Source organism: Pieris napi, chromosome 16, assembly GCF_905475465.1.
Source record: "Pieris napi chromosome 16, ilPieNapi1.2, whole genome shotgun sequence".
NCBI lineage: Eukaryota > Metazoa > Arthropoda > Insecta > Lepidoptera > Pieridae > Pieris > Pieris napi.
In genome coordinates, this window is record NC_062249.1 from 11,756,009 (window position 1) to 11,779,672 (window position 23,664).

The following is a 23,664-nucleotide window of genomic DNA, read 5'->3' on the forward strand; positions in this document are numbered from 1 at the left end:
GAAGATAGTTGGCGAGAGTGGGTCTCCCTGCCGTACACCTCTGCTTATTTGTATGGGTGGTCCTGTAGTCTCTAGCTTGACTCTGCTAGTACTGTTATCATAGATATTTTTTATGACTTTTATGTAGTCTAGTGGTACTTCTTGAGAGAGTAGCGTATCCCAAATTGATAAATGGAACAGAGAGTCAAACGCTTTTTGGTAATCGATAAAGGCAATATAGAGTGGTCTTTTGAACTCTTGGTATTTTTCTATCAACATCTCTAGCGAATGTATGTGATCCACTGTTGAAAAATTTCTTCTAAAGCCGGCCTGTTCTATAGGTTGGTATTTTTCTGTGCTTTCTTTTATCTTTTTCTCGATTATTGAGGAGAACAGTTTATATAGTGAAGGTAGTAGGCTTATCGGTCTGTAGTTATTTATGCTATTAGGGTCTCCCTTTTTATAAAGCAATATAATGTTAGACTCTGACCATTGCCGAGGTGTATTTGAGCTGTTCAGTATCTGGTTAAACAGTAGAGTTAGTGGTTTTGCTAGGAACTCGCATCCAGTTGTTATGATTTCGTTGGCGATACCGTCGGGGCCTGGGCTTTTCTCCGTTTTTAGTGTTTTAATCCCTTTAATCACTTCAGAATCTTCTATGCTTGCTCTCGTCTCTCCTCTATTTGTGTCTGGTAATTTATATCCATATTGGCTCGGTGTGCTGTATAGTTTCTTATAGAATGTTGTTGCTATTTTCAGTATATCTGATCTATTTTGGGTATTTTTTGTTTTATCTTTCTACTCTTCAATCCATAGTTTATGTGTTCTCAGTTCTTTGTATGCCTTCTTGACGCTGTTTGAAATATTAAGGTGTTTTTCGAAGGTTCTTGTGCGGTGCGCCTTGTAGTCTAAGTAGATACATTTACTAATGAGTTTGTAGAGTGCTTTTAGTTCGTTTTTCATGGCTCTTGATTTTGGTTTTGTCTTTTGTAATTCTTGTCTTCTATAAATTAAGGCCTTTGTGCGTGCTGATAGTATCTGGTTTTTCCCTTGATTTGTATTGGGTGAAACCTCGTAGGCTTTTTTTAGGCTGGTGTCTATTGCGTTTATAATATTATCGTAGTGATTTTGAACGGTGTCCTCGTCTCTCCAGTTCTTAAGTAAGTTTGTTATGCAACTATTCAGCGTTTGTTTGTAGGCTTGTATTTCTTCTTCGTTTTTTAATTTGGATCTGGAGCATTGGCCGAACATACACCGACTTTTTGTTATGGGAAGAATGTTAAGTGTCGCTCTCATAGGTCTATGATCCGAGGGGTAAGTGATGTTTAAAGACTGTATGTTGGATATGTTTTTGTGTAAAGTTGTCAAGATATAGTCTATTTCGTTTTTTGTTTTGCCATTAGGAGATCTCCAAGTCCATCTTTGTTTACTATTTTTTTTGAAGAAGGTGTTCATGATAGACAGATTATTCTCGTGCGCAAAATCAATGAGTCTATCTCCTCTACAGTTTCTATCTCCGTAGCCGTGGTTGCCAGTAGCGGCTTCATTAGGATTGGTTTGTCCTATTTTGGCGTTAAAATCTCCCATGACTATGATATTGTTATCTGATAGTTGTATAGCTTTGTCGACAGTACTGTAGAAAAATTCCGACTCCTCGTCGGTCGACGCCTCCGTTGGAGCGTAAACTTGAATGATACTTAATTTTAAGTTATTGATATTCATCCTTAGCAACGCTACTCTTTCTGATAGTCCTGTGAAGCTTATGATGTATCGTTTTAGATGTTTTTTGACAATAAATCCTACTCCATACAATCCTGGCGTTTCTCCAATGTAGTATAAAATAAACTCGTCGTGTTCTTCAATCTTGTTTCCAAGTTTTCTAGTTTCTGATAGACCAATAATATCAAACTTTATATTTTTCAAACACTCTGTTAATTCCAATAATCGTGAGTATGTCGACAAAGTTTTAACATTGTATGTTATTATGTATAGGGTATTATGATGACTGTTTTTTGTACTGTTTGTTTTTATTTTCTCTGGAGGGTTTTGGTCGTGATCTTCCTCGGTGACCGGCCGGCTTGGAAGATTAGTTGGGGGAGTGAGGTAGTTTTTTATTTTTTTGTTGTTATTGATAATGGTTTCAGTTGTTAGTTTTTTGGTCGTTCTGTATTGGTTTGTACGTTTTCTCTCCTTATAAAGTTGAGTAAATTTTGGTTATTTTTCTTCTTTGCAGTTGGCGCTGGAGATATGCTTAGTTGTTTAGGAGGCGACTCAGAATTATTTCAAAAAGGAAAAGAAATAAATTCATAATAGCTTGGTTCAAAGTCTTAATGATACTTGGATTTTACATGTTTTGATTTAACAGTATTAGGATTGTATAAGATTCAGAAACGATTTAGAGCGAACTAGCCATCCGTCAAAATCCCATACACTTAGTGCTAAGTCTCAACGGTTACGATGATTTCCTTCACTGCAAGTGTTATTTCCGCACTTAGAAAGGATTCCAAAAATGCCTTCAAACGAACGGAATAGCAACAGCGTTTGGAATCAATATGCTTTTTATTTAAATATAAACAAATATTAACAGACATTTTCAGAACAATGTAGAGAGAGGAAATATAAACGTCAAAACATAAAATGTTTTCCAGTAAATTACATTATAGGACAGGTGAAAATCAATTGTATTCACTATCGATAAACCGTGTGAATCAATCTTTATGGAAAGTATGACTCTCACACTTTTTTAACTATAGATTTATGTGTATTTGAAACAACGCAATCCCGCCTAGAAAGGAAAAAGAGTCAGTTTCGTTGTTATATAAAAACAGCACTTGAAATAATTAGTTTCTATGAAAATCTTTACCACATAAATAATCAGACAATGATAAGTACATTCATATATCGTGTTTCATATTTTAATAGTGCCTTCAAGATTTCTTAATAATTTAATTGCTTGTCCTGTAAAGTAATGCAATTGAATTTATCATATTCTGACCTGTGGCCGCATTAATCATTATATAGAGCTAATAGTGTAAAACGTTCTACTATTTTATAAAGTTTTTTTTAGAACGCAAAATGAGGGATATCGCGGATGTTAAGTGATATCGCCGCCCACGGACACTCAATGCCAGAGAACTCGCGAGTTTACTTTAGCGGTTTTTGAAATATTGGTACTTATTTAGCTGACTATCAAATCACATTGTCTGACTTATGTATTAATGTAGAATAATTATAATAACATAATTAAATATGTTGATATAAAAAGCCGCTCCTACGTACTCCTTACAGATTACGGCCGGTTTCTGATGAATGATGATAATTATGAATGAAAATATAGAAGGAAAAGATAAATGGTCCATACATGTGATTCAAACGTACGATCAGGTTGATATGTGCACGCCACCACTGCTCATTTTAATTTTAATAATATTAAAATATTTAAATATGTTTAATTTACCTATGTATTTCTTTAAAAACGGCTGTGTTATTCGTAAATTAATAATGTATAACATTATTTTCTATTTGTATAAAATAAAACATTAACACTAAACTATGTAAATCTATTAGTATGTTGATGTTAACTGAAAAACTGTAGTAACAATCCAATGTCGTTTGACCTTCTCAATAATATATTTTTCTCAGAAGTATTTTTACTGTCAAGGTGAAGAAACCTTACACGAAATGAGATGTTTGAATTCCTTTAAATATCATTTGTCCATAATATCTTTCTTACAATTGTTTGGATTTGGTCATAAATAATATAGACCATATCCATACTTCGCCTGATTTTGCGTATCTTGACATTACCCACTTATTTGGCGGGAAAATTCCTATTTGTCAGATTAGTTTAAGTCAAAACTTGTGTTCTGTCATAGATTTTGGACAAAACACAGACAACTTACAAATACCAAAGACAACGGATGAACGTAATAAACTTACTAATATTTCTACAGGAATTGGAGCACGAGTTAAAATATAAATAATTTTTATAAATTCATGTATGTAACGTAACATGTAGGCAGCAAAATTATTTGAATTGCTGCGTAAATTTACAGTTTTGTCAATATTAGTTTCCTGTAGAGTTTATGAGTAACTAACTGTCATTTACTTGCCACCTAATTCCGAAATAGATTTATTAGAATAGTGGGGTCAAAGGCATGTTCCGCTCCGAATGCAACAATGACAAATCAAGAATAGCCGTGTTCGTTGTCTATGATGAAGCATTTGCATTAATACTTAACTAGACTAATCTTCAACTAAGATGTTGTGTGAAAATCATATTGTTTTTTTTATTACATGAGCATGGATACAAGTCCTTTCGCCGGTAAGAGCACATTGGTAAAAATATTATTACCGTACATAAAGAAAGAAATTATTTCTCCAAAAGATGCTAAATAAATGTCATTCAGTGCCCTATGCTTTATTAAATGACTCCTTAACCAATCGAACGAGTGTGCGAGTGTTATTTGGGTAAAACAATATTAATTATTTTAGAACATAATATATCTCAGAAATATTAACCACAATCTGGCCCGAAGTTTAAGAATCAAAAGTCAAAATCGTTTATTGATATAGGTAGCACAATGTAGAAATACATATTAAATACAAAAGATTATTTTAAAATATACGTATAAAGGTAGGTTTTTAACCATTTCGCGGGTATATATATGGTTTTGGGAACTTGGCAATAGGCAAGGCAGATTGTATCACAATATTTTAATACAAATATGGGTTATCTTTTCATAAAAGGATTGCGGCAGTGGTTTAAATCCGAATAAGGCCAAACAACGCCCATGGAGAACTGAACAATAGGCTGTGCGTCTAGATTGAAGTAAAATTGCAGCTAAAAATTACAGTAGATTCCGAAATGTTTATACCAGATATTTCCGTTTGAAAAACTTGATTTTTAATTTAAATAATCACAATTACATAAATCTCAAGGCTGAGGTGTTAGGGGCGCCATTTTGTTTATAATATATATTCGAGGCAAATGTTTAGTGTTTTCTAAAAACATACTGCTATATTTTATTAAAATATATTTAGCAATGAAGCACTATGAAAATATAAGTGAATCATAGACAAATGTAAATTTTTTAGTTAGCGACTGATTTAATAAAACCCTATGCAAACATAACACTTTTCTTCCAAAGTTTTAATGGTCATAACATACGTATCGTATATAAAAATATCCACGAAGAATATGAATAGATAATAAAAATATTGATTACAGTAATCTACAGTAATTACTGTGTGAGAAGAGAAGGGTTGTGAGTTGTACTAGCATTGTTAGTACAACGTCCAAAAGCTTTGAAGATTTGCTGCGTCATACCTCCATACTAGGTTTTGAATGGAGAAAGAGGTACTTTGGTACCATGTGCAGTTTAATAAGAATATGGTGTAAGGTCGAAGACCTTTTGATGTTTATGATTACAATTATAGAGAACAGAAATGGTGCACAGATTAGCAATAAATAAAACTATCTGTTCTCTAAAGCAAGCTTGACAGCTTGGTAACAAAACTTATATTACTGCTATGTAACTAAAAAAAGATTAGAACTTCATTGTGAAAATATATTCTTATTTTATTTTGATTGAACTATTATTAATTACTTTCCTCGTTCAAGGAATAAGTATCGCAATACAGCGAGGAAATACTGCCAGCTTTAAAAGTATGTCGCAGCCAACTAGCTTAATAAGCCGTTCAATTAACATCCTAGCCTTTTAACTAAACAGCGCCGTTTAACTAGCGGCCTGAAAGATATTCAGCCGTAGCGTTTGTAACAACATTAAATAAACTGGGGGACTAAGGCCATTCGTACGATAGAATGACCGTGTTGTAGAAATAGAAAAGATGAAACATCTGCCATAAAAATATTTATTTAAAAATTAAATTGCTTGAGTCAGTCTAAACTAAACTAAATTCACATTGATATTGTTACTACACACTTCTATTGTACTTGTTGTTGTACGGTTGTGGTTTGGCGACGCCATATTGACAGAAAGTGAAATTAAATTTAAATTAACAGTCAACAGGCTAGGCAGGCAAGTAATGAAACGTCACCGATTCAAATCAAGAATATCTTTCAGGCCGCTAGTTAAACGGCGCTATTTAGTTAAGAGGCTAGGCTGTTAATTAAACAGCTTATTAAGCTAGTTGGCTGCGATACGTACACTGCCACAGGGATCAAACTTTTTACTTGTTCGAATTTTTATTTATACTTATTGCTATATAGGCTAGGAATATTGTAACATAATAAGGCCGAACATTTATATCTAATGGTTGCTATTTATATAAATAAACCTTTTATTTCACAATGACCTTAAAATTTGACAGGCGAATCTTTTAAAATTCCCGGCAGTTAACTGGCTATATTTACGATTCACACTGGGTCATTTGTCGCTAATTACCGTTGAACCAAAGTACCTTGTACAAAGTAAACAGCTGTTTCAGCCAAAATCACAACACCCACTCAACTGATAACCATTTGGAAGGCGGCCATTAAATTCAAAATGATCTATTGTTCGAGTGTTGTAATCTAATAAATATCTAAATAATCCCGGGCTAAATATTTGTGTAACATATCAGCAAATGACCGATTTATTGTGTTTAGATAAGGATTAAAATAAAATGTGTTTGTTACAGATTATAACAATGTTTATACATTCTAGTTTTTCCGTTACCAGCGAGCAGTGTTGGCCTAGTTGCCCTAAGCGTGCGACTCTCATCCTTGTAGGTTCGATCCCCAGCTGTGCATTAATGGACTTACTTTCTATGTGCGCATTTAACATTCGCTCGAACGGTGAAGGAAAACATCGTGACGAAACCGGCTGGCTATAGACCCATAAACTCGACGGCGGGTGTCAGGAGGCTGATCACCTACTTGCCTATTAGATCTAATCGATCACGAAACAGATACCTAAATCTGAGCTGACTCTAATCTGACTTGCTTAGTTTCTTGTCCTTTCTTCTCAGAACAAGGCCTCATGGTAGTTTTGCGAACGGATGGCGTAGTCTTGCTCTTTCGCGAATTTTGTAAATGTTTTTTGACATTCATAAGCATGCGCTAAGACGCATCTAAATTGAATAAACGTATTTTGATTGATTGATTGATGAGGCCCACAACCATAAAAGGTTATTGACAAATATGAATAAATGAACAATAGAAATATGAACAAATCAAACCGGCCGGAGTTCGTGTGTTCGTTCTTCACATACATTTTCTTCTATATACTGGCTTCGAATATAATATAAATTGGTTAAACCACTAAAAACTGTCTTGCTTATGTTAACAATTAAAATACCAAACGAACGACATACAGGAACACTTAGCGCTTTTTTATAAAACATCGTTGAAGGTAGAATTAGTCTTACTCATTTATATTGTATTTAAAACTGCACACAAAACGGAAATGACGCGTCCTGTGCCGGTGAATAACATTTGAAATATGGGATTATGTATATTTTTATTTTATTTATAACTTTATACGTCATTATTTTTGCAGCACTTTCGTGACAGATTAGATCGTCATAGTTGGTTACAAAATACGATTTCATCAGCTCTTTTTGTAATAAGTCATGTCTTATTAGTAATTTATAACGGCCTAGAGTCTACATTTGGTAAAGTACACATCGGGAGCGGAAGCGTCCCACGCCAAACTGTTTACAAAGGCTGTTCTTACAAATGACACTACAATGGTAACTACTAACAGAGTATATTAAAAGTACTAATTAGTTCTGCTATCTGTGGTGCTGTCATAAAAAAGGCTAGGTTGTTTATGAATTCAAATACAAATTCGTCTGCTTAATCGGTTTTTAATATGATGGTTTTAAATGTTTTATGTAAATTCAAGTATGTAACACCTTTATGTATATTAATTAGACACTTAGCTTTGACATACACTACTTTTAAACTTATTTTACTCAAAGACTAGAGTGAAAATCGCAACAGATTACAAACTGCCAAATTCTTGTCATACGTTAATTCAATCACATTTTGTTGTGTTGTCATCAATTAGAACGCAAAAACTACCTGTAATTTGAAGTAAATATCTGCTCGCGTTATTTCAATTTTCCTTTGGTTACCCGTCCTCTTTATTTATTAATTACTCTAATTGCACAAATTTTTGCAAGTGTTAAATAAATATATGTACTTATTTGTCTTATTTTTAATAAACTAAATGTAAAGTTAGAAGCATTTCATATACATTTCTTTTTTTTGACGTTCATAAGTGTACCTACATTGTGTTACCTATATGATTTAATGATTTTTTGACTTTTGTAATGTACGTAGTCTGGTTTTTTATGGTTTGTTATGTGTTATACAAGCTAGTATGTATGTTATATCAGCAAGAAAGTATAAACTGGTGCCCAAGGTACAATAAACAAAAAAGAGCAAGACAATCTAGAGACCAAATTAAGGAAACAGCAGGTTATACATGGCAGAGAGTTGCACAGTGCACGTCGAGATCTCTAAATACTGATTTTAAGTTGTTTTTGTGGTGATTAACAACCATATTTATCACTCATTAATAGCTATTGAGATACAAAATTGATCATTTAAACCTTTCCTTACGGTACTTCAGGTTAAGGGCGTGCCTGACACACATTCAAAGTTTAAGAGGCCACGATGGCAAATAAAAATTTATAACATGTATTAAACGATCGTGACAGAGCGGTAAAAAAACTGATTTTGTTAAATTGTATTGCATATTTATATCATTTTACTCAACTTTAACTAATACACACATTTTGCGCACAGAATGTAATAAATACTGTATTTATTTATTTTTTTGGGAAATAAAACAGATTCATACAACAAAAAAAGAAAAAACATAAATTAAACACATTGGATGTATCCACAAAAACTTTCACTGATAAAAAATATGATATAAAGCAAAGCAAAACAAAACATGATATCACAAAATTTTTAAATCCGGAGAACGACAAACATATTAGTAGCTATAAAGAAGATATAATATAAAGAAGTAAGATACAAGGATTAGGACTTTAATAGTTGTTTTAAATACTATAATATCCACTTAAATAAATATTAGTTAGTTAACTAACAAAAAATAATGTTTATACATGTAAATCGTAGGTAAGATACAAGGAAATCACATATTATATCAGCTCTACTTTGATTATTTGCGCTTAAATGCAGATTTGGTAGATCTAAAGGTGTGCTGCCCCCATAATTGCATGAAATGGGGAGCGCTAACAATGAACTCCCCTCGCCAGTCGCCAGCTGGGTTTATCTCAGATAATCGCATGTGTGATAAGGATAGCGATAGATAATGCAACGATAAACGTAGTTTTGTCACCTTGGCCTTGATAAATTACGATTTAGAGTAATACAGACCGAACGATGGGTTTTTAAATGCCAGGATTCGTTTTACTTTCTATATGTTTAGCTTAGTAATAATATAGTTTTACATGAATTTGTTATCAGACTAAGTTCCTTACAAACGTTGTGTAAAACAAAAACTTGGCGATTAAAAAGAGTGGAGGGGAGTTTATTGCCAGTTCTTCTCTTCCGTTCTACGCCCTTGTTTCGAGAACTGGCAGTAAATGCAAAATTAGAAGCATTTAATGTATATTTCTTTATTTTGACGTTCATAAGTGTTGTGTTACCTACATGAATAAATGATTTTTGATTTGATTCAATTTGATTTGGTTATATAGCTTGCTAATTTATAAATTATGGGTTTATAATTAGACTTCCTGTTGTCGAATGACACTACTGCGAAATAAATTAAACAAATACATCGCGTCGTTTATCTCGCAATGCCGTTCAATATATCATACAAGTTACGAATATTGTTAATACTGTATATTTTTGTGTTGAAATAAATTTCAGTTATTTACTAAACCTTAAATATTGTCGTCAATAAACATTTGTTAAACTTGTTTTATAAGTAACGTAGAATATTCAAAGGTTAACCAAGATACCAGAGCAGTGTTGGTCTAGTGGATTCAGCGTGATCATCATCCCTAAGGTTCGATACCCGGCAGTGTACCAATGAAGTTTCTTTGTGCGCATTTCATATTCGCTAGAATGGTGAAGGAAAACATAGTGAGGTAACAGGATTGCCTCAGAACCAAAAAGTCGACGCCGTGTGTTAGGCACAGGAGGCTGATCACCCACTTGCCATTTAGATTGATAAATGATCATAAAACAGTTACAGAAATCTGAGGCCCAGACCTAAAAAGGTTGTAGGCCACTGATTCATTTAACCACTATACACACTATACATATATATATATGTTACTCTAAGCTCTAACTCTAAGAAAATATAGCAAAAGATTTTAATGACAAACGCACAAGTTTGGTAAAATTATGAAATAGTCATAATTTTATATTTACTCTAAATATAAAATAAAATATAAATTTGTCTTTAGTCTTTGGTTTTTCAAGAGTTTTCGACTGCTAAAATCCTAATTCTGGCTGTACACAACGCACGCTTATTTTCTATCATGGTGAAGGAGAACCGAGGGATCCGGAATGTCTTAGACCAAAAGTTATAAATTGAGTCGGGCATTGAAGCCTGAATTTGCGTACAATTTATGAAACATGTGGACATCTGAGCCTCCCAAAAGGGTTATTTTGAATATTGCATATTTCCTTTAGCCATTTTAACAGCAAAATTGGTAATTGAGTTGACAGACACAGCGGAAGGAATTTGTAAACCTTGGACTTTGTACCCAACGACTGGTCGATATTTTAAACGTTAAATATAAATGTGTGATAAATAATTTTCTAATTATACTAGCGAGTGAGTGTAAGTAATTTGCGTGGGTGTGGTGCAGAAATAGATATTTGGCAATGTTACTAGGTCCGTCATTGACGCGGAATGATCTCTGTAACTGACATTTTTTACGTGGGTTTAATATAAGACATAGAAACGATGGAGAGTTTTGCTCGGTCAAAGTATCGAACACATAAGCAACACGCTAATGAAAAACTTAATTAATTTAATCTTCTTATACTGGTACGTGCACATTGGCCGAAGAACGGATAGTCGATGAAGCAGGGGACCCGTCGGGCAACTGGCAAGGGTTAGTGGTGGTACACTTGGTGGACAGATCACCTAGTAAGGTTAGAAGGAAGGCGTTTAATGCAAAGAACAGGGAACCAGTCCAGCAGTGGACGTGATAAAGAAACTAATAAAAGTCTAATAATTCCTTTAATCTGAGTTGTCTAGGTACTATCTGTTATACCCGTGTCTTACCCGCTCTACGCCCTTGACTTGCGAACTGGTAGTAAATGTAAATTTACAATTAATTTAACTTGACAATTCAAAAGTGTACTTGGTTACCTACTTGAATAAAGATATTTTGAGTTTGAGTTTGAGTATATACCTTTATAATTTGTATAAAACAATTTTACATATGCGTAATTATAAAACTTTCAGTCGCTTCGTGCAGCTAGCATGGTCACGGCTTATATAGATGAAATTGTTACAGTATAAAAATTAAATGTTAATGCCAGAAAATGTAATAATTGAAAAGAATATCACAATACAGCGAGCAAATGCTGCCAGCGTTGAAGGTACACGGGGACCAAACATTTTTAATTATTATTATTACTATGTAGGTTAAGAATACTGTATATTTCTGCGTTGGAAATCTTTAGAATTAAATAAAAAAATCATTTGGGAATTTTACCGCAAGTGAAACTCACACGAAATGCCGGTTAATGTAATCGTGATACTATGTTTATAAAGAGATTAAATAACGCATACTCAACTTTGAATGGAGTGCGCTTGAAAGCGTTGTGTAAAAGGATCTATGCACAGTGCATATCACCATGCTATATTTTACGAGCTTCGTGGAAAATTATATTAAATTCCAAGTAAATAGATCCAGTTTCAGTTTAAAAAAATAAACAAATCGGCGCTACAACCTCTTTAGGTGTAGGCGATTAAGGTATCCGTTTCATGATCATTTGTCAATCTAATAGGCAAGTAGGTGATCAGGTTCCTGTGCCTGACACGCTGTCTACTGTTTGGGTCTAAGACGCTTTCCTCATGATGATTTCCTTCACCGTTCGAGCGAATCTTAAATCTGCACATACAAAGAAAGTCCTTTGCGCTAGGGATCCAATTTACGAATGACCTCAGGGATGAGAGTTGAACGCTGAAGCCACTAGGCCAACACTTCTCACAGTTTGTTACCTATTGAAATTATAGTTGCATTATAAAAAAATTGTTAGCACATTTATTTGAAATATTATACAACGACTAACAAAATTTAATACGTAAATTTAGTATGACAATGAAACTGTGTTTGAAAAGAGGTGATTAGGAAATTAATTTGTTATAAAATTAAATAAGTTCTCGTGTTTGACGACATAAGCGATTCTGCCTAAATTATTAAACTGGAGGTTCTTGGTTACAATTACTTTTTAATTAAAGTAAAGGAATGGAAGGCTAAAAGCATTCTATGAAGTCTGATACTCGTAGTCACGTAAATAAAGACTATATTTTTTTTAATGTAACAGGCTCATTAGGAGGCTTATCTGTTGTTAAATGATACCGCCGCTCATGAACACATTACCAGAAGGCTCGCTAGTGCGTTGCCAGCCTTTTAATAATTATTGGTATACGCTTTTCTTAAAGGGCCCTAAGTCGAATTGGTTCGGAAATACTGCAGTGGGAAACATATGGTTATAGTGGTGGTGCGCGGCAAAAACTGCCTTAGAAAACGCTCAGTTGTGGAACGACGGACGTGGAGGTAATACGGATGGCACTTTATATTCTGCCTTGACGTCCGATGATGAAACCAAAATAATTTTTTAATTATAAATCAAAGGGCTAAATATATCTCTAAAAAGGTTTTTCATAATACATGAGTGCTAGAAAGGTATAATGTTATCGTAAAGATAAGGAAGGATACATGCGGTGTATGAAGTGTGTCCGGAGTTACAAGTGCTTGCGTAGGAATAGGTAGGTTTTGGTAGATAAATTGCAAAAAGCTTTTAATAATTATGTCAACATTATTCACAGTCAACAACATATTACATATCAAATGTCCTAATATGGAACATAAATATGTATTTAAATAAAGTTTATATGAGGCAGATATTAATTCATTCTATATGGTAGGTACAGAACCAGTACAAACCAACCAGTAATCATATTGGAACCGAATACTGGCGTCGTCTTCATCGCAGGAACAAATCTACCTTATTAATCAAGTTACGGATATCGTTAAATTAGAATGTAATTTTATCTAATTAAAGGAACTTAGAATCCGGTGAATTGTCTCGGAAATACTTTCACAGAATCCGGCGAATAATCTGAGAACAAATTATTATATTAAGAAATAGTTTTGTGAAAGTACATAAGCGCCTAAATAAATAAATTCCTGCAATTTTATCTTAATATTAGATGAAAAATAAAAATATATATACAACACGTTGAAATTATTATTGAGTTTTTTTTCTGAGTCACATATATGACAACCGGAACTAGATAGATAAAGCACGTTTAGAAAGTTAATACCATTAGGTTAATGTTGATTCGTGTCTAGCAGTTCAGTGTTCAAGGTCGGACATTGACAATATGTAAGCTGCAGTGTCGCAACTTGCATTTGGTTTACATTTTTGTACGTCACATACACGAACTACCTTTAATTTATTTATTTCGTAATACAACCAACAATAATAGACAACACAAAACAATTATACTATATATAGCCAAAGGAATGAAAAAATATATAATAATATTGGCGAGGAAATGCTGCCAGCGTTAAAGGTACACTGTCACGGGGACCAAACTTTTTAAATTTGTTTTGATTTTCATTTTATTAATTTTTAATTTTTATTATTACTTTGTAGGTTAAGAAAATTGTAAATACTGTATACTTTATTGTAAATATAAAGAAATATACTTGATATTATATATACAAAAAGGTTCAAACATTTACTAAAAGATAATATTCGGCTGTGCTGTGTGATGGTGTGTTTGTGGGGCGTGCTCATGATACAGGTGATTTAGCGCTACGGATATTCTTAATAGTCCTTTAAGCATATTCCGCGATAGCAAAGCTTAAATAGTGGTCGATGTTAATATGTATTTATAATCTTTACTTAGGGAAGCCTACGAATAATTTATAGCCACGTTGTTATGGCGTAGTTTTTAAAATAGTCTTAAAGGTTTAAAATGAATTGTTATCGGTCGCGTGGTTCAATAACTTTGTTGACATGTGGGCGGGACATACTACCGCTGGTTTTTTGTCTCACTTTACGAATAACGGAACCTCGTTTGTTATATTATTATACTTAACATATAAAGTGTGTCAAACAATACAATTTTATTGTTAGAACAATTAATAGGTAATAATTAGATCTCACGACTTCGCGTGGAGAATGTCTACACTTCATTCAGTCATTAGGATTTAAATTCTCTTTGATTATACTGAAGTAGAAATAGTTATTATGATAATAATATAAGTGGCAACGTTTTCATTAAACTACTATCTGGCCTGGCGAACATCGTACCGCCTAACAGTCTATTCTTTATTTTTTTTAAATACTTATTCTGCTATTCACCGGTCTAGCTAGTAAGATAAAAAAAGAAAGTTGATAAGACAACAAATATATTATGTCAAAAATAAAAATTTACCTTCCCGGAACCCCTCCACTAACACTTGAACTATAGAGTTCAAGTGTTAGTGGAGGGGTTCCGGTATTAAAGTTCAAATTGACTTTTAAGTATTTTTACGAATATTTTGTATGGGAATATAGAAAAGTTGTTTTTAGACTTTTTCACTCATTTTTTTTTTAATTTTTCTCTCCGTAAGAACCATTCTTGTACTTCAAGGAACATTATAAAAAAAAATCAGCCAAATCGGTCAAGCCGTTTTCGTGCTATGTCGTGACAACGGAAAACGTGTTTCCTTTTTATATATGTATATAGATGAGATATAGATTTAAGAGCGTTAATGAGATTTTTTGATGATTTGAGATTTTTTAAGTTAGAACTTTCCACGTGTTTCATTTCTTCATTTCCAAAACATAAAACGCTAAATGTAAAATTTTGAGCGTGTTCATCAAAGTTGTCTGTTCCGAGACAGCGGAATCAGTGATATGAATTTTGGAACTGCGCCAAAAAAACTAGGTAACGCGATGGAAAAAATAGCCAAGTGAAACGTTACGTAACCGACATTAAGGTGTAAGTATCGCATTGGGAAACCAAACTGATGTATGATAGTGTAGTTATCTGGTCCTTATCCGAGTTCTATGCCAAGTAAGAGATGAAAGAACTTTCCTTAATACATATAAATTAATTGACGAATTACTAAAGGTCTTGTATTAATATTATTATTTAGTATTGTATTTATTTAATTCTAGGTTAAATTAATTTCTTCTCATAATAAATCTTTTTAGATTTTTCTTTATAATAACAAATTCAAATGTGTTTATAACTGTGTAGTATTTTGATGGATGACACCTTAAAACATACTATGTCTTCAAGGGCAAACTTATTAGGTGTAAAAAGGTATTTAACATTTAAACAACCACAGGTTTAAAAAAGTTTGTAAAACTTATTAAACGTTTTAAAAATTCACTTCTTTTTTCAAAAACTCAGTCGAATTTTCGTGAAACTGTTTCAATTAAATGTTTTCTGTCAAATTGTGCACGTTTTACGTTTATATATGAGAGCGTAATTTCACGCTTCACATTGTCGATGTTTACGATATAATTTAAAATAAAATGCATCGCTGCCAATGACCCCAAATACCAAATAAAAAGGAATGCCAAAGTGATAACTCTTCCATTAAGTAGCAGCAAAAATGCAAGTCGAGATTAAATTTATGACCTGTAACGATTGACATACCTTTGGGATTGTTCTTTTTTAAATTGAATTCCCTTTCAAGAGACTCGTCGCTCGGATTATACGAAATTTATAGTATACAATTTAAATATTATTTTTACAATATTAACACTGATTAGTTATTAGTAACAAAAATTAATTTACCTCAGCCTTTAGAAATTTTTATGTAATAAAAAAAATAATTGTTCACTTAAGAAACTTAAATGAAAGGTTTTAAAGAAATCACTAGGAAATTGTTAACGAAACACAGTAAGCTAAATTTCGAAACAATAAAAAACTGAAATTCAGATTATAAATAGTTTTAATAAATTTTCGAATACCCCCCTTAACAATCAAATTGCACCTCTGTGGGGCCCCACGTTGGGTTTAGAGTCATGAAAGAAAGGTCTTAGTTGCAATTAAATTACTATTTTTATTATGGTAACACTTTTAAAGTTCTACAGTAATCATAGTGATTCTCATAACTGTCACGCTGGAGCGTTTTTGCGTGAATGGGATATTTCAAATACCAAAATAGCGGTAATTAATAGGTTTAATATGGCAACATTTTAATAGACATCATAATGTCAACTAATTATCTGTCAACTTGATGTAGCTGTCTCTCGCAGATCAGCGTTATGAAAAAAGCACTCAAAACGTCGAGTTTAATAAACAATGGACTAATTTTGGGTGAAAGAGTAATCAAATACAATATTATAAATATATTTCGTTATCAATAACTTTTTAACTATCTTTTGGCTCAGCCTGTATTAAATGATAGGCATTAAAATTCAGATTTTCTGGTAGTCAATTAGTTGATTGTTAGTACATATTTAAAGTAGAGACGAATATCAAGAACAAGAGTTTATAACTAAGGGGTAAATAAATACTGGCAACATATCAAGTTGCAATGTTATGGCTACCTGTTGGCATCGTATATCAGATGCCGTTATTTCATTTCTTCTCCAACTTACTTCAACGGGGTATCAATTTCTAGGTCAACGGGAGTCAACTAGAGTTTCTTACATTGCTCTGACCTTAGACGGTTCGACCGTTTTAATTGGATTGCCTTATTCTTTGTAACTACAGTTAGTAAAAACTCGGTCTTATAAACTATAAGCCACGAGTAGTTAAGAATGTTTTGTCATGTTTTTTGTATGTACACGTGAGGACAAAATAATAACCCTTGAAAATCTCGCTAGTGAAAAGCTATAATCTAAAATCTTATGATCGTAAGTGCGTATTACTTTTAGATAAACATACAGCAATAAGAACTACTGTCCTACCTATAAAAAAATAAATCAGTGGCGCTACAATCTCTTTAGGTCTTGGCCTCAGATTTCTGAATCTGTGTCATGATCATTTTTAAATCTAATAGTCAAGTAGGTGATTTTAAAAGCGCACATAGAAAGAAAGCCCATTGGTGCAAAGCCGGGGATCGAACCTACGACCTCAGGGATGAGAGTCGCACGCTGAATAGGCCAACACTGCCCTCCCTACCGATTACAATTTATCGATTTACAATATTTTAAGTTTTGAGCAGCAGTTACGGATAATTTCTACAAATAACTATATCGGGAGATACATTGTAATACAAGTACATTTACAACTTGGTGGTAATGTACACTAAGTTTATAGACAAATGTCCACAAATTGAATTATATATTACTACCCACAATATGCAAAAGGTGACTTGAATAACAACAGCATTCTGAGCGAGTCGTGGGCTGATTTATCTGAAATTGCATTGAAAATTAATTGGATAGGTGTGTCACTGGAGAGAGGCGCAATAGTTTTATTTAAATTTATAACCAGTTTTGAACTCGCCTCACTTTCACGTTTGATTTCTGGCGCGATTACGATAGAATCTTTCAATATCGACGTTTACGACGCTTGACCTACCTTATTAGTTAGAAGGTACGCTCATGTTTGTTTTCGCAGAATCATTTGACCTCATGTTGTCCGAAAGTTTAATGAGTCACAATTCGGTAATTCGAATGTGTCACGACTTCCTTGTTAATATTGTAACTTTAATTGCGTGGGGTATTATGTTCTTAAGCCTACGAGTGGTTGGGTGAGTTTTCCGAAGAGGCATCCCGAGTTATGGCCGCGACATTGACCCGCCATACGCGAACGGCCAATGCACCGATCGTCGCAGCCTCTTTGTTTATGTTGGACTTGTCCTGTCGCTTAATACAGGACCTCACGTGCAATAACTAACGTAATTACGCTTTGCAAAAACATGACGTGAAGATGATAAGAAATCAATGAGAAAACTGTTCTTTAATGAGGTTCTGTCGGAAGACAAGTAATCTCGTAAAGGCATCTAGATAGCTGTCATAAGAATGATTGCATTTTTTTTATCGTTAGGACGTATTACGCGATGTTACAATTCGGAACAGAATGCGGGTAGGTAGGTGGAAATAATTATGCAGGATACTGATACAAGATTATATTGTTGTGATCTACTTTATTGTTTGGCTTTGTAGCCAACTGAATATCTTTATATAATAGTCTAACTGCTTATTCATATTATGAAATGGCCCTGGAGATTGCTTTCGTAAGTCGTTAATGACATTCCTCGAGCTCACGAGGTGCGTCAGAGCATTCGTCACAGACCTGAAGAGCAACATAAATAGCCCCCTTAGGGATGCATTACGTAGTCAAGGTGGACCCAAACGTTTCCCTGAAATGCGGGTTTCATAATGACGCAAAGACGGACGCCCGCGCTTTCAGCGGCGCCTGCGCCGGACCCATTTTAGGACATGACTAACGGAAATTCGATTCCTCTCGCTCCGACCCGCTCCCGCTTGTGGCGTGACAGTGTGCATCTATCTCGCTCGCACGAAAAGCTTCAAGAAATCTTTTAATAGTGTCCACGGCCGCGATCTACTTTCAACTTACGGCGGGAAATGAGCAAAATTCAATATGAAAATTCAGGGATTTCATACGCTATATTAATCTTGCGTAATACCAATTAAAATAATATATTTTTTGAGAATTTGAATTATTGTCTAGATTCAGTTTAATTTTTTTTACCATCGCATAATTAATGCATCGCTATACGTTTTATTTTAAATTACATATTCTTCAACAATACCACTGAATAATAACATTAACAAATATGTTGGTACTCGTAACAAAATATAAACACGTATCGAATTGCAATAACTACTGCTGCCGTGTTAATTTAATAACCAAATCGGAAAGGGAAAACATAAACACCATCAAAGTGAGTCACGATAGCGATAACGCTGTAGTTATTCTTTATTGTAATACTTTTGCGATGTGCAAATATTTGGCTGGTGTTAACTGACCTTTTTCTGTTGTTTCTCCCATGCCGGGTCTAAAAGACCCTCGCGCTCCCACTCCTCCTCCTGTTCCATGTATCCATCCGTATACCCCCCATCATAATGATTATTCATCACCCCGTTGTCCATCATCATGGTCACCGCACTGACCGTCGATTTCGATGTTCGTTCGAGCCTATGACCGCGAACTCGTATGTGATAGTTCGCACCGCGCACTGCAACAAGCAGCCGGCCGCACGCCTGCTGCGAAAAGACTGGCACACAAGCGCTACTAGTGGCCGCGCGGGGAACTTGTGTTGCGTTCGGTTTCACGGTTATGTAACGTTCTGCGCTTCATTAATTTATAACTGGCAGCATTCTCGGCGGCATTTCGGTTGACATTGACATCTACCAAATGACATTTATATTCAATGCCATTTGTTGACAATGACATTTTCTTTTTAGGGCTTTCCACAGATAACATTTTTAACTACACAGACTATTTCCCTTGCATGTCGATTGTCAAATTCCGCAATTAATTTGAATCTTTGAGTTCAAAGTTGGTATTTCATTTATATCGTAAACACTTAATATATTCATTTAAATATTTTTAATTTTCAGGTTCTGAAACTGTGTCAGTAGTTTATAATGTTATTTTTGTGAAAGTATTTATATTTTTTTATTATTATAGAATATTATTTAAATATCTATAATCAATTATTTAACCTTCTTAATGTATTTATTATAATTTACTTATAGGTTGTTTTTGATAAATGATAATTCTGTATCATACACAAAAAATTTATTCACCACATAAAATTTCAATAAATATTCTTGCTCACGCAAAATAACAGTTATAGACACTTTATTATTTGTGTACCATTTGAAGATCTGTACCTCCTACGTTTAATAACATCCACAAACACGGGAAGGTAAAATATTGGAATAGAAAACTTATATCAATAGCTTGACGAATCTTGGTGTTACAATCAAACAAACTTATTTACGAGTATTTAAAAATAATAGGAGAAAGCTATATAATACTTTGAAGATTTACCATTATTAAGGAGCAGGGTTGAGCAGGGAACCGTTCACAACAAGATTTTCACAAGTATAAAAAATTTACTGACAATCCAACGCATTTAAATTTTATTCAGATTTTAGAAACATTTATGTTTTAGGCTATATAATATTCTTATTAACACCTATTCAATAATAATGCTATACAAGAGGTTTTTTTTATAGCAGAGAAATTTTAAAGTAAGACCCAGGTTTTAAAATTTTTTACCTAAAAAATAACAGCTAAGCACTGTTCAAATCACCTAACAGAAATACAATAATATCAATTAAAATGTGATATAAACAAAATTATTTTAGACTAAGGTACGAAAATGTTTTTGTATTGTGGCAAAGCTTGATAACTTTTAATTTCACATATATGCGGTTCTTGAACAAATACATTTATTGCCAGGACACAAATTTGAACATAGAAAAAGCAGTAGACAAGGAATTAAACAAGGAAGAGCGCGTAAAAATGACACTATCGGGGACAAAAGCGCCTGCCTGAATTTGATTGCATGTTGCTTCTACGACGCACGCTCTTGATGTCAGGCGCTCAAAACCACGATTGTTTACATAGTAGGCACACAGGTATAATAGAGTTTAAAGCTTGACTTATTGGTTATTAGTATACAATCTAATTTATCGCCGGGTTCTATAAGGAAAGCACAATTCGTAATTGCCACATTGTCGAATTCTCCGTAAATATACGATACGTCGAAATAACGAATCATTTTTTACATATAGAACCTGGGTGATGTATAAGTAACAGAAAGGTTGGTTTTGTCAAAGAATCGAAAGTATAGGTATAGAGGTACTACAATCATCTACACAAACATAAGATTTTTTTGTTGATTTTTCTTTGTTATTTACATTTATGTTTAGACAATTTTTCATATTCTCATAAATATATAACATCTAACATTTAGAATTCCATTATATTTTTGTTTATTTTATGCATCAGTCGCTTTGTATTTCTAACTTTAGCCAGGCATTAAAGAAATGGTTTCAAAATGGCGTTTCTCTTCGCCTCTCACTCGCACACTACTCCCGTTTTACTTATAACAGCGCACAAAATAAAATGACAAAGTTTTCAGAATTCGTTAAAAAAGTCTGCACAAATACGTAACAATTAGTTTATATTAATAAAATATTATATTCGCGATCTTCATATTTAACTTTAATATGCCTTTTAAAACATTGTGTTTAAAACTTTTTGGCTATACCTATATTGTCTTTAAAATCCAATTTTTAGTAAATACTCAAAGCTGCAGCCATTTTTAATTCATTTCTTTAATGCTAGTAATAAATATTAATTTGATCAATCTGGGGATCTTATCTAATTGCAATAAAAGGGACATTAAACTCTAATTCATAATATAATGAGCAAAATTATTCCAACATTAGTTAACTGCAAGGGCGGATAGTTTCAAGATATAAGGTTAATCATCAATGTAAATTAAATATACATTAGAAAGATAATCCCACAAGAGTATGTTTATTTAAAAAAAACCCCATTACCGATGAAAACGGACGAATCCATTTTTTAACACCTCCCAAGAAAATCTCTACTTCTAAACAATTATGGCCAAATTTAATAACTACCTAGACAGCCATTACATTTTAAATGACATCCATGGAAAATCAAGTAATGTTATGGTCACGGATTCTACACAGTTGATCATTAGCATCTGCGATCTTGTCTGTCAATAGGGCTATAATTTTGAGATATATTTAAATCTTCTTGCTGAATTTAGTTTATTGATTAAAGTTAGGAGGCGCTTACCGGTAATAAGGACGATGATAAAGAGAAAAAAAAACATATTCCCCAGTTCCTGAGCGTACTACGATCACGATTTTGTACTCGACATGTTTCCAAATTTCTGGTACCAAAAATAGAGATGATTATACTGAACACGTCTAGCTAATGTATAAAATATATAGGTATCAATGAACAACAACAAGGGTTAGGTATCCGAGAAGTGTACAAATATTTCTCGCACCTCTACAAAGTACATCTACAACAATAATACTTTAGAAGGCTTCAACATTCCACGAAGAAGAACCCGATCCAAACTGGCCTGATAGAAAAATTTCGACTTTTTCATGACTCAAGTCTAGAGCCTTGAGATCCAGAATCTCTTAAAGGACTCAATTCATATGCCGTTCATAAAGCTCTGCGTAGACCTTGGAGTTGACAGACTCTTTATATGTTGCAAGATCAGTCCTCTATCTAGAACGTTGCTACAAAGATTGTTTTATGCCATACTAAAATTTACCGAAAGTTTTCTTGCAGGACAGTTCCTATTCTAATACACTGATATTCCTCACAGCTCCAATTATATGCCGTAGTCAAAACTTTCGAATTCGGAAAATCTAGAGTCTTGCTTCTGAATACGTTGCTGGCAGGCCTCTATATAATCCTCTTGGATCCTATACATCCCGGAATTTGCTTGGTACATTAGTGTCTCCAGGATTCTTTCGTTCTTGATAGCTTTTGAAGGAAGCACCACTTTGATCAACTCCTGTGGTGATATTCTGTACAGCTTCAGATCCCTCGCTAACCGCTCCATGATGCATTTGAATTCATTTTTGGCGTCAGTCTTGTTGGCAGATTTCGATTTGATTTTGTTTCTCGCCCAACTGAGCATGGCCTCAAATTTGCGGACCTCTGGTACTTCGAGATTTCTGCACATTATCATTTGGACCATTGATTCTGAGAGGTTTAGGAACTCCGGTGTCTGGAATAGGGCGTAGGCGCGTTGTTCTATGAATGCAAGTATCATGTTTACTAGTTCCGAGGCGGATGTGTATCTCCAGTAGTAATTTTCTAGAGATATAAGCATTGTGCACACCTGGAACATATATAAAAGCCTCATTAATCTTTATATATATAATTCTACTGTACGTTTGTATATCACTGAACTAAACTAACTAACAAAACTAACTGAACGGCTGGACCGATTGGATTGAAATTTTTTGTATGCGTTTGGGCGCTGCAGTCGGTATCTAGGTTATGTATCTATACGGCAAATAAACAGCTGGTATATATACATATATATAAATCTTCTGTGCTGTGTTCGTAATTAAACTCCTAAACGGCTGAACAGGTTTTGATGATTTTTTTGTGTGTAAGACGTGTGTACTGGACAACGTCTGTCGGATCCGCTAGTATTGTTATATAATATATATGTCATTGAATTTAAGGGTGAGTCAGAAAGTTTCGAACTTTTTTCAAGTTCTTGTTCTTCCACGATATGTATACTAATACACACATAAGAAAACAAGATTTAACAAAAAGTTGTTGAAAAAAGTTCAATTAAACTTAAAACTTTAATAAAGTATTTTATATATTTAAGCTTTAGCTTAAGAATGAAAAAAAAAAGACTTTGACTTATTATTTTTGATCATTGAATAAATTCACATTAACAATTTACTTACTAAACTCATTTCAGTTATAAATATGTATTTAAAATCTACGTGTCATAACTATCGTGATATTAATAATTCTTGGATATCAA

At 33.5% G+C, this 23,664-nt stretch overlaps 2 protein-coding genes across 5 annotated transcripts in view; both read right to left on the reverse strand.

Moving 5' to 3' along the window:
* Positions 1-19,403, reverse strand: part of LOC125057503 (alpha-actinin, sarcomeric) — a 45,615-nt gene extending 26,212 nt beyond the window's left edge. The window contains exon 1 of one of the 2 annotated variants that reach the window (XM_047661228.1): positions 19,112-19,403. In XM_047661228.1, the coding sequence (XP_047517184.1) occupies positions 19,112-19,240 (129 nt within the window). In that variant the 5' untranslated portion in view covers positions 19,241-19,403. The remainder of the gene's footprint in view (positions 1-19,111) is intronic. The other variant, XM_047661226.1, reaches the window with a different exon arrangement.
* A 1,934-nt stretch (positions 19,404-21,337) lies between these two features.
* The window catches only part of LOC125057297, a 95,567-nt gene continuing 93,240 nt past the window's right edge, over positions 21,338-23,664 (reverse strand). For all 3 annotated transcript variants that reach the window (XM_047660909.1, XM_047660910.1, XM_047660911.1), the window contains one exon: positions 21,338-22,998. In XM_047660909.1, coding sequence (XP_047516865.1) covers positions 22,483-22,998 — 516 coding nt within the window. In that variant the 3' untranslated portion in view covers positions 21,338-22,482. The remainder of the gene's footprint in view (positions 22,999-23,664) is intronic.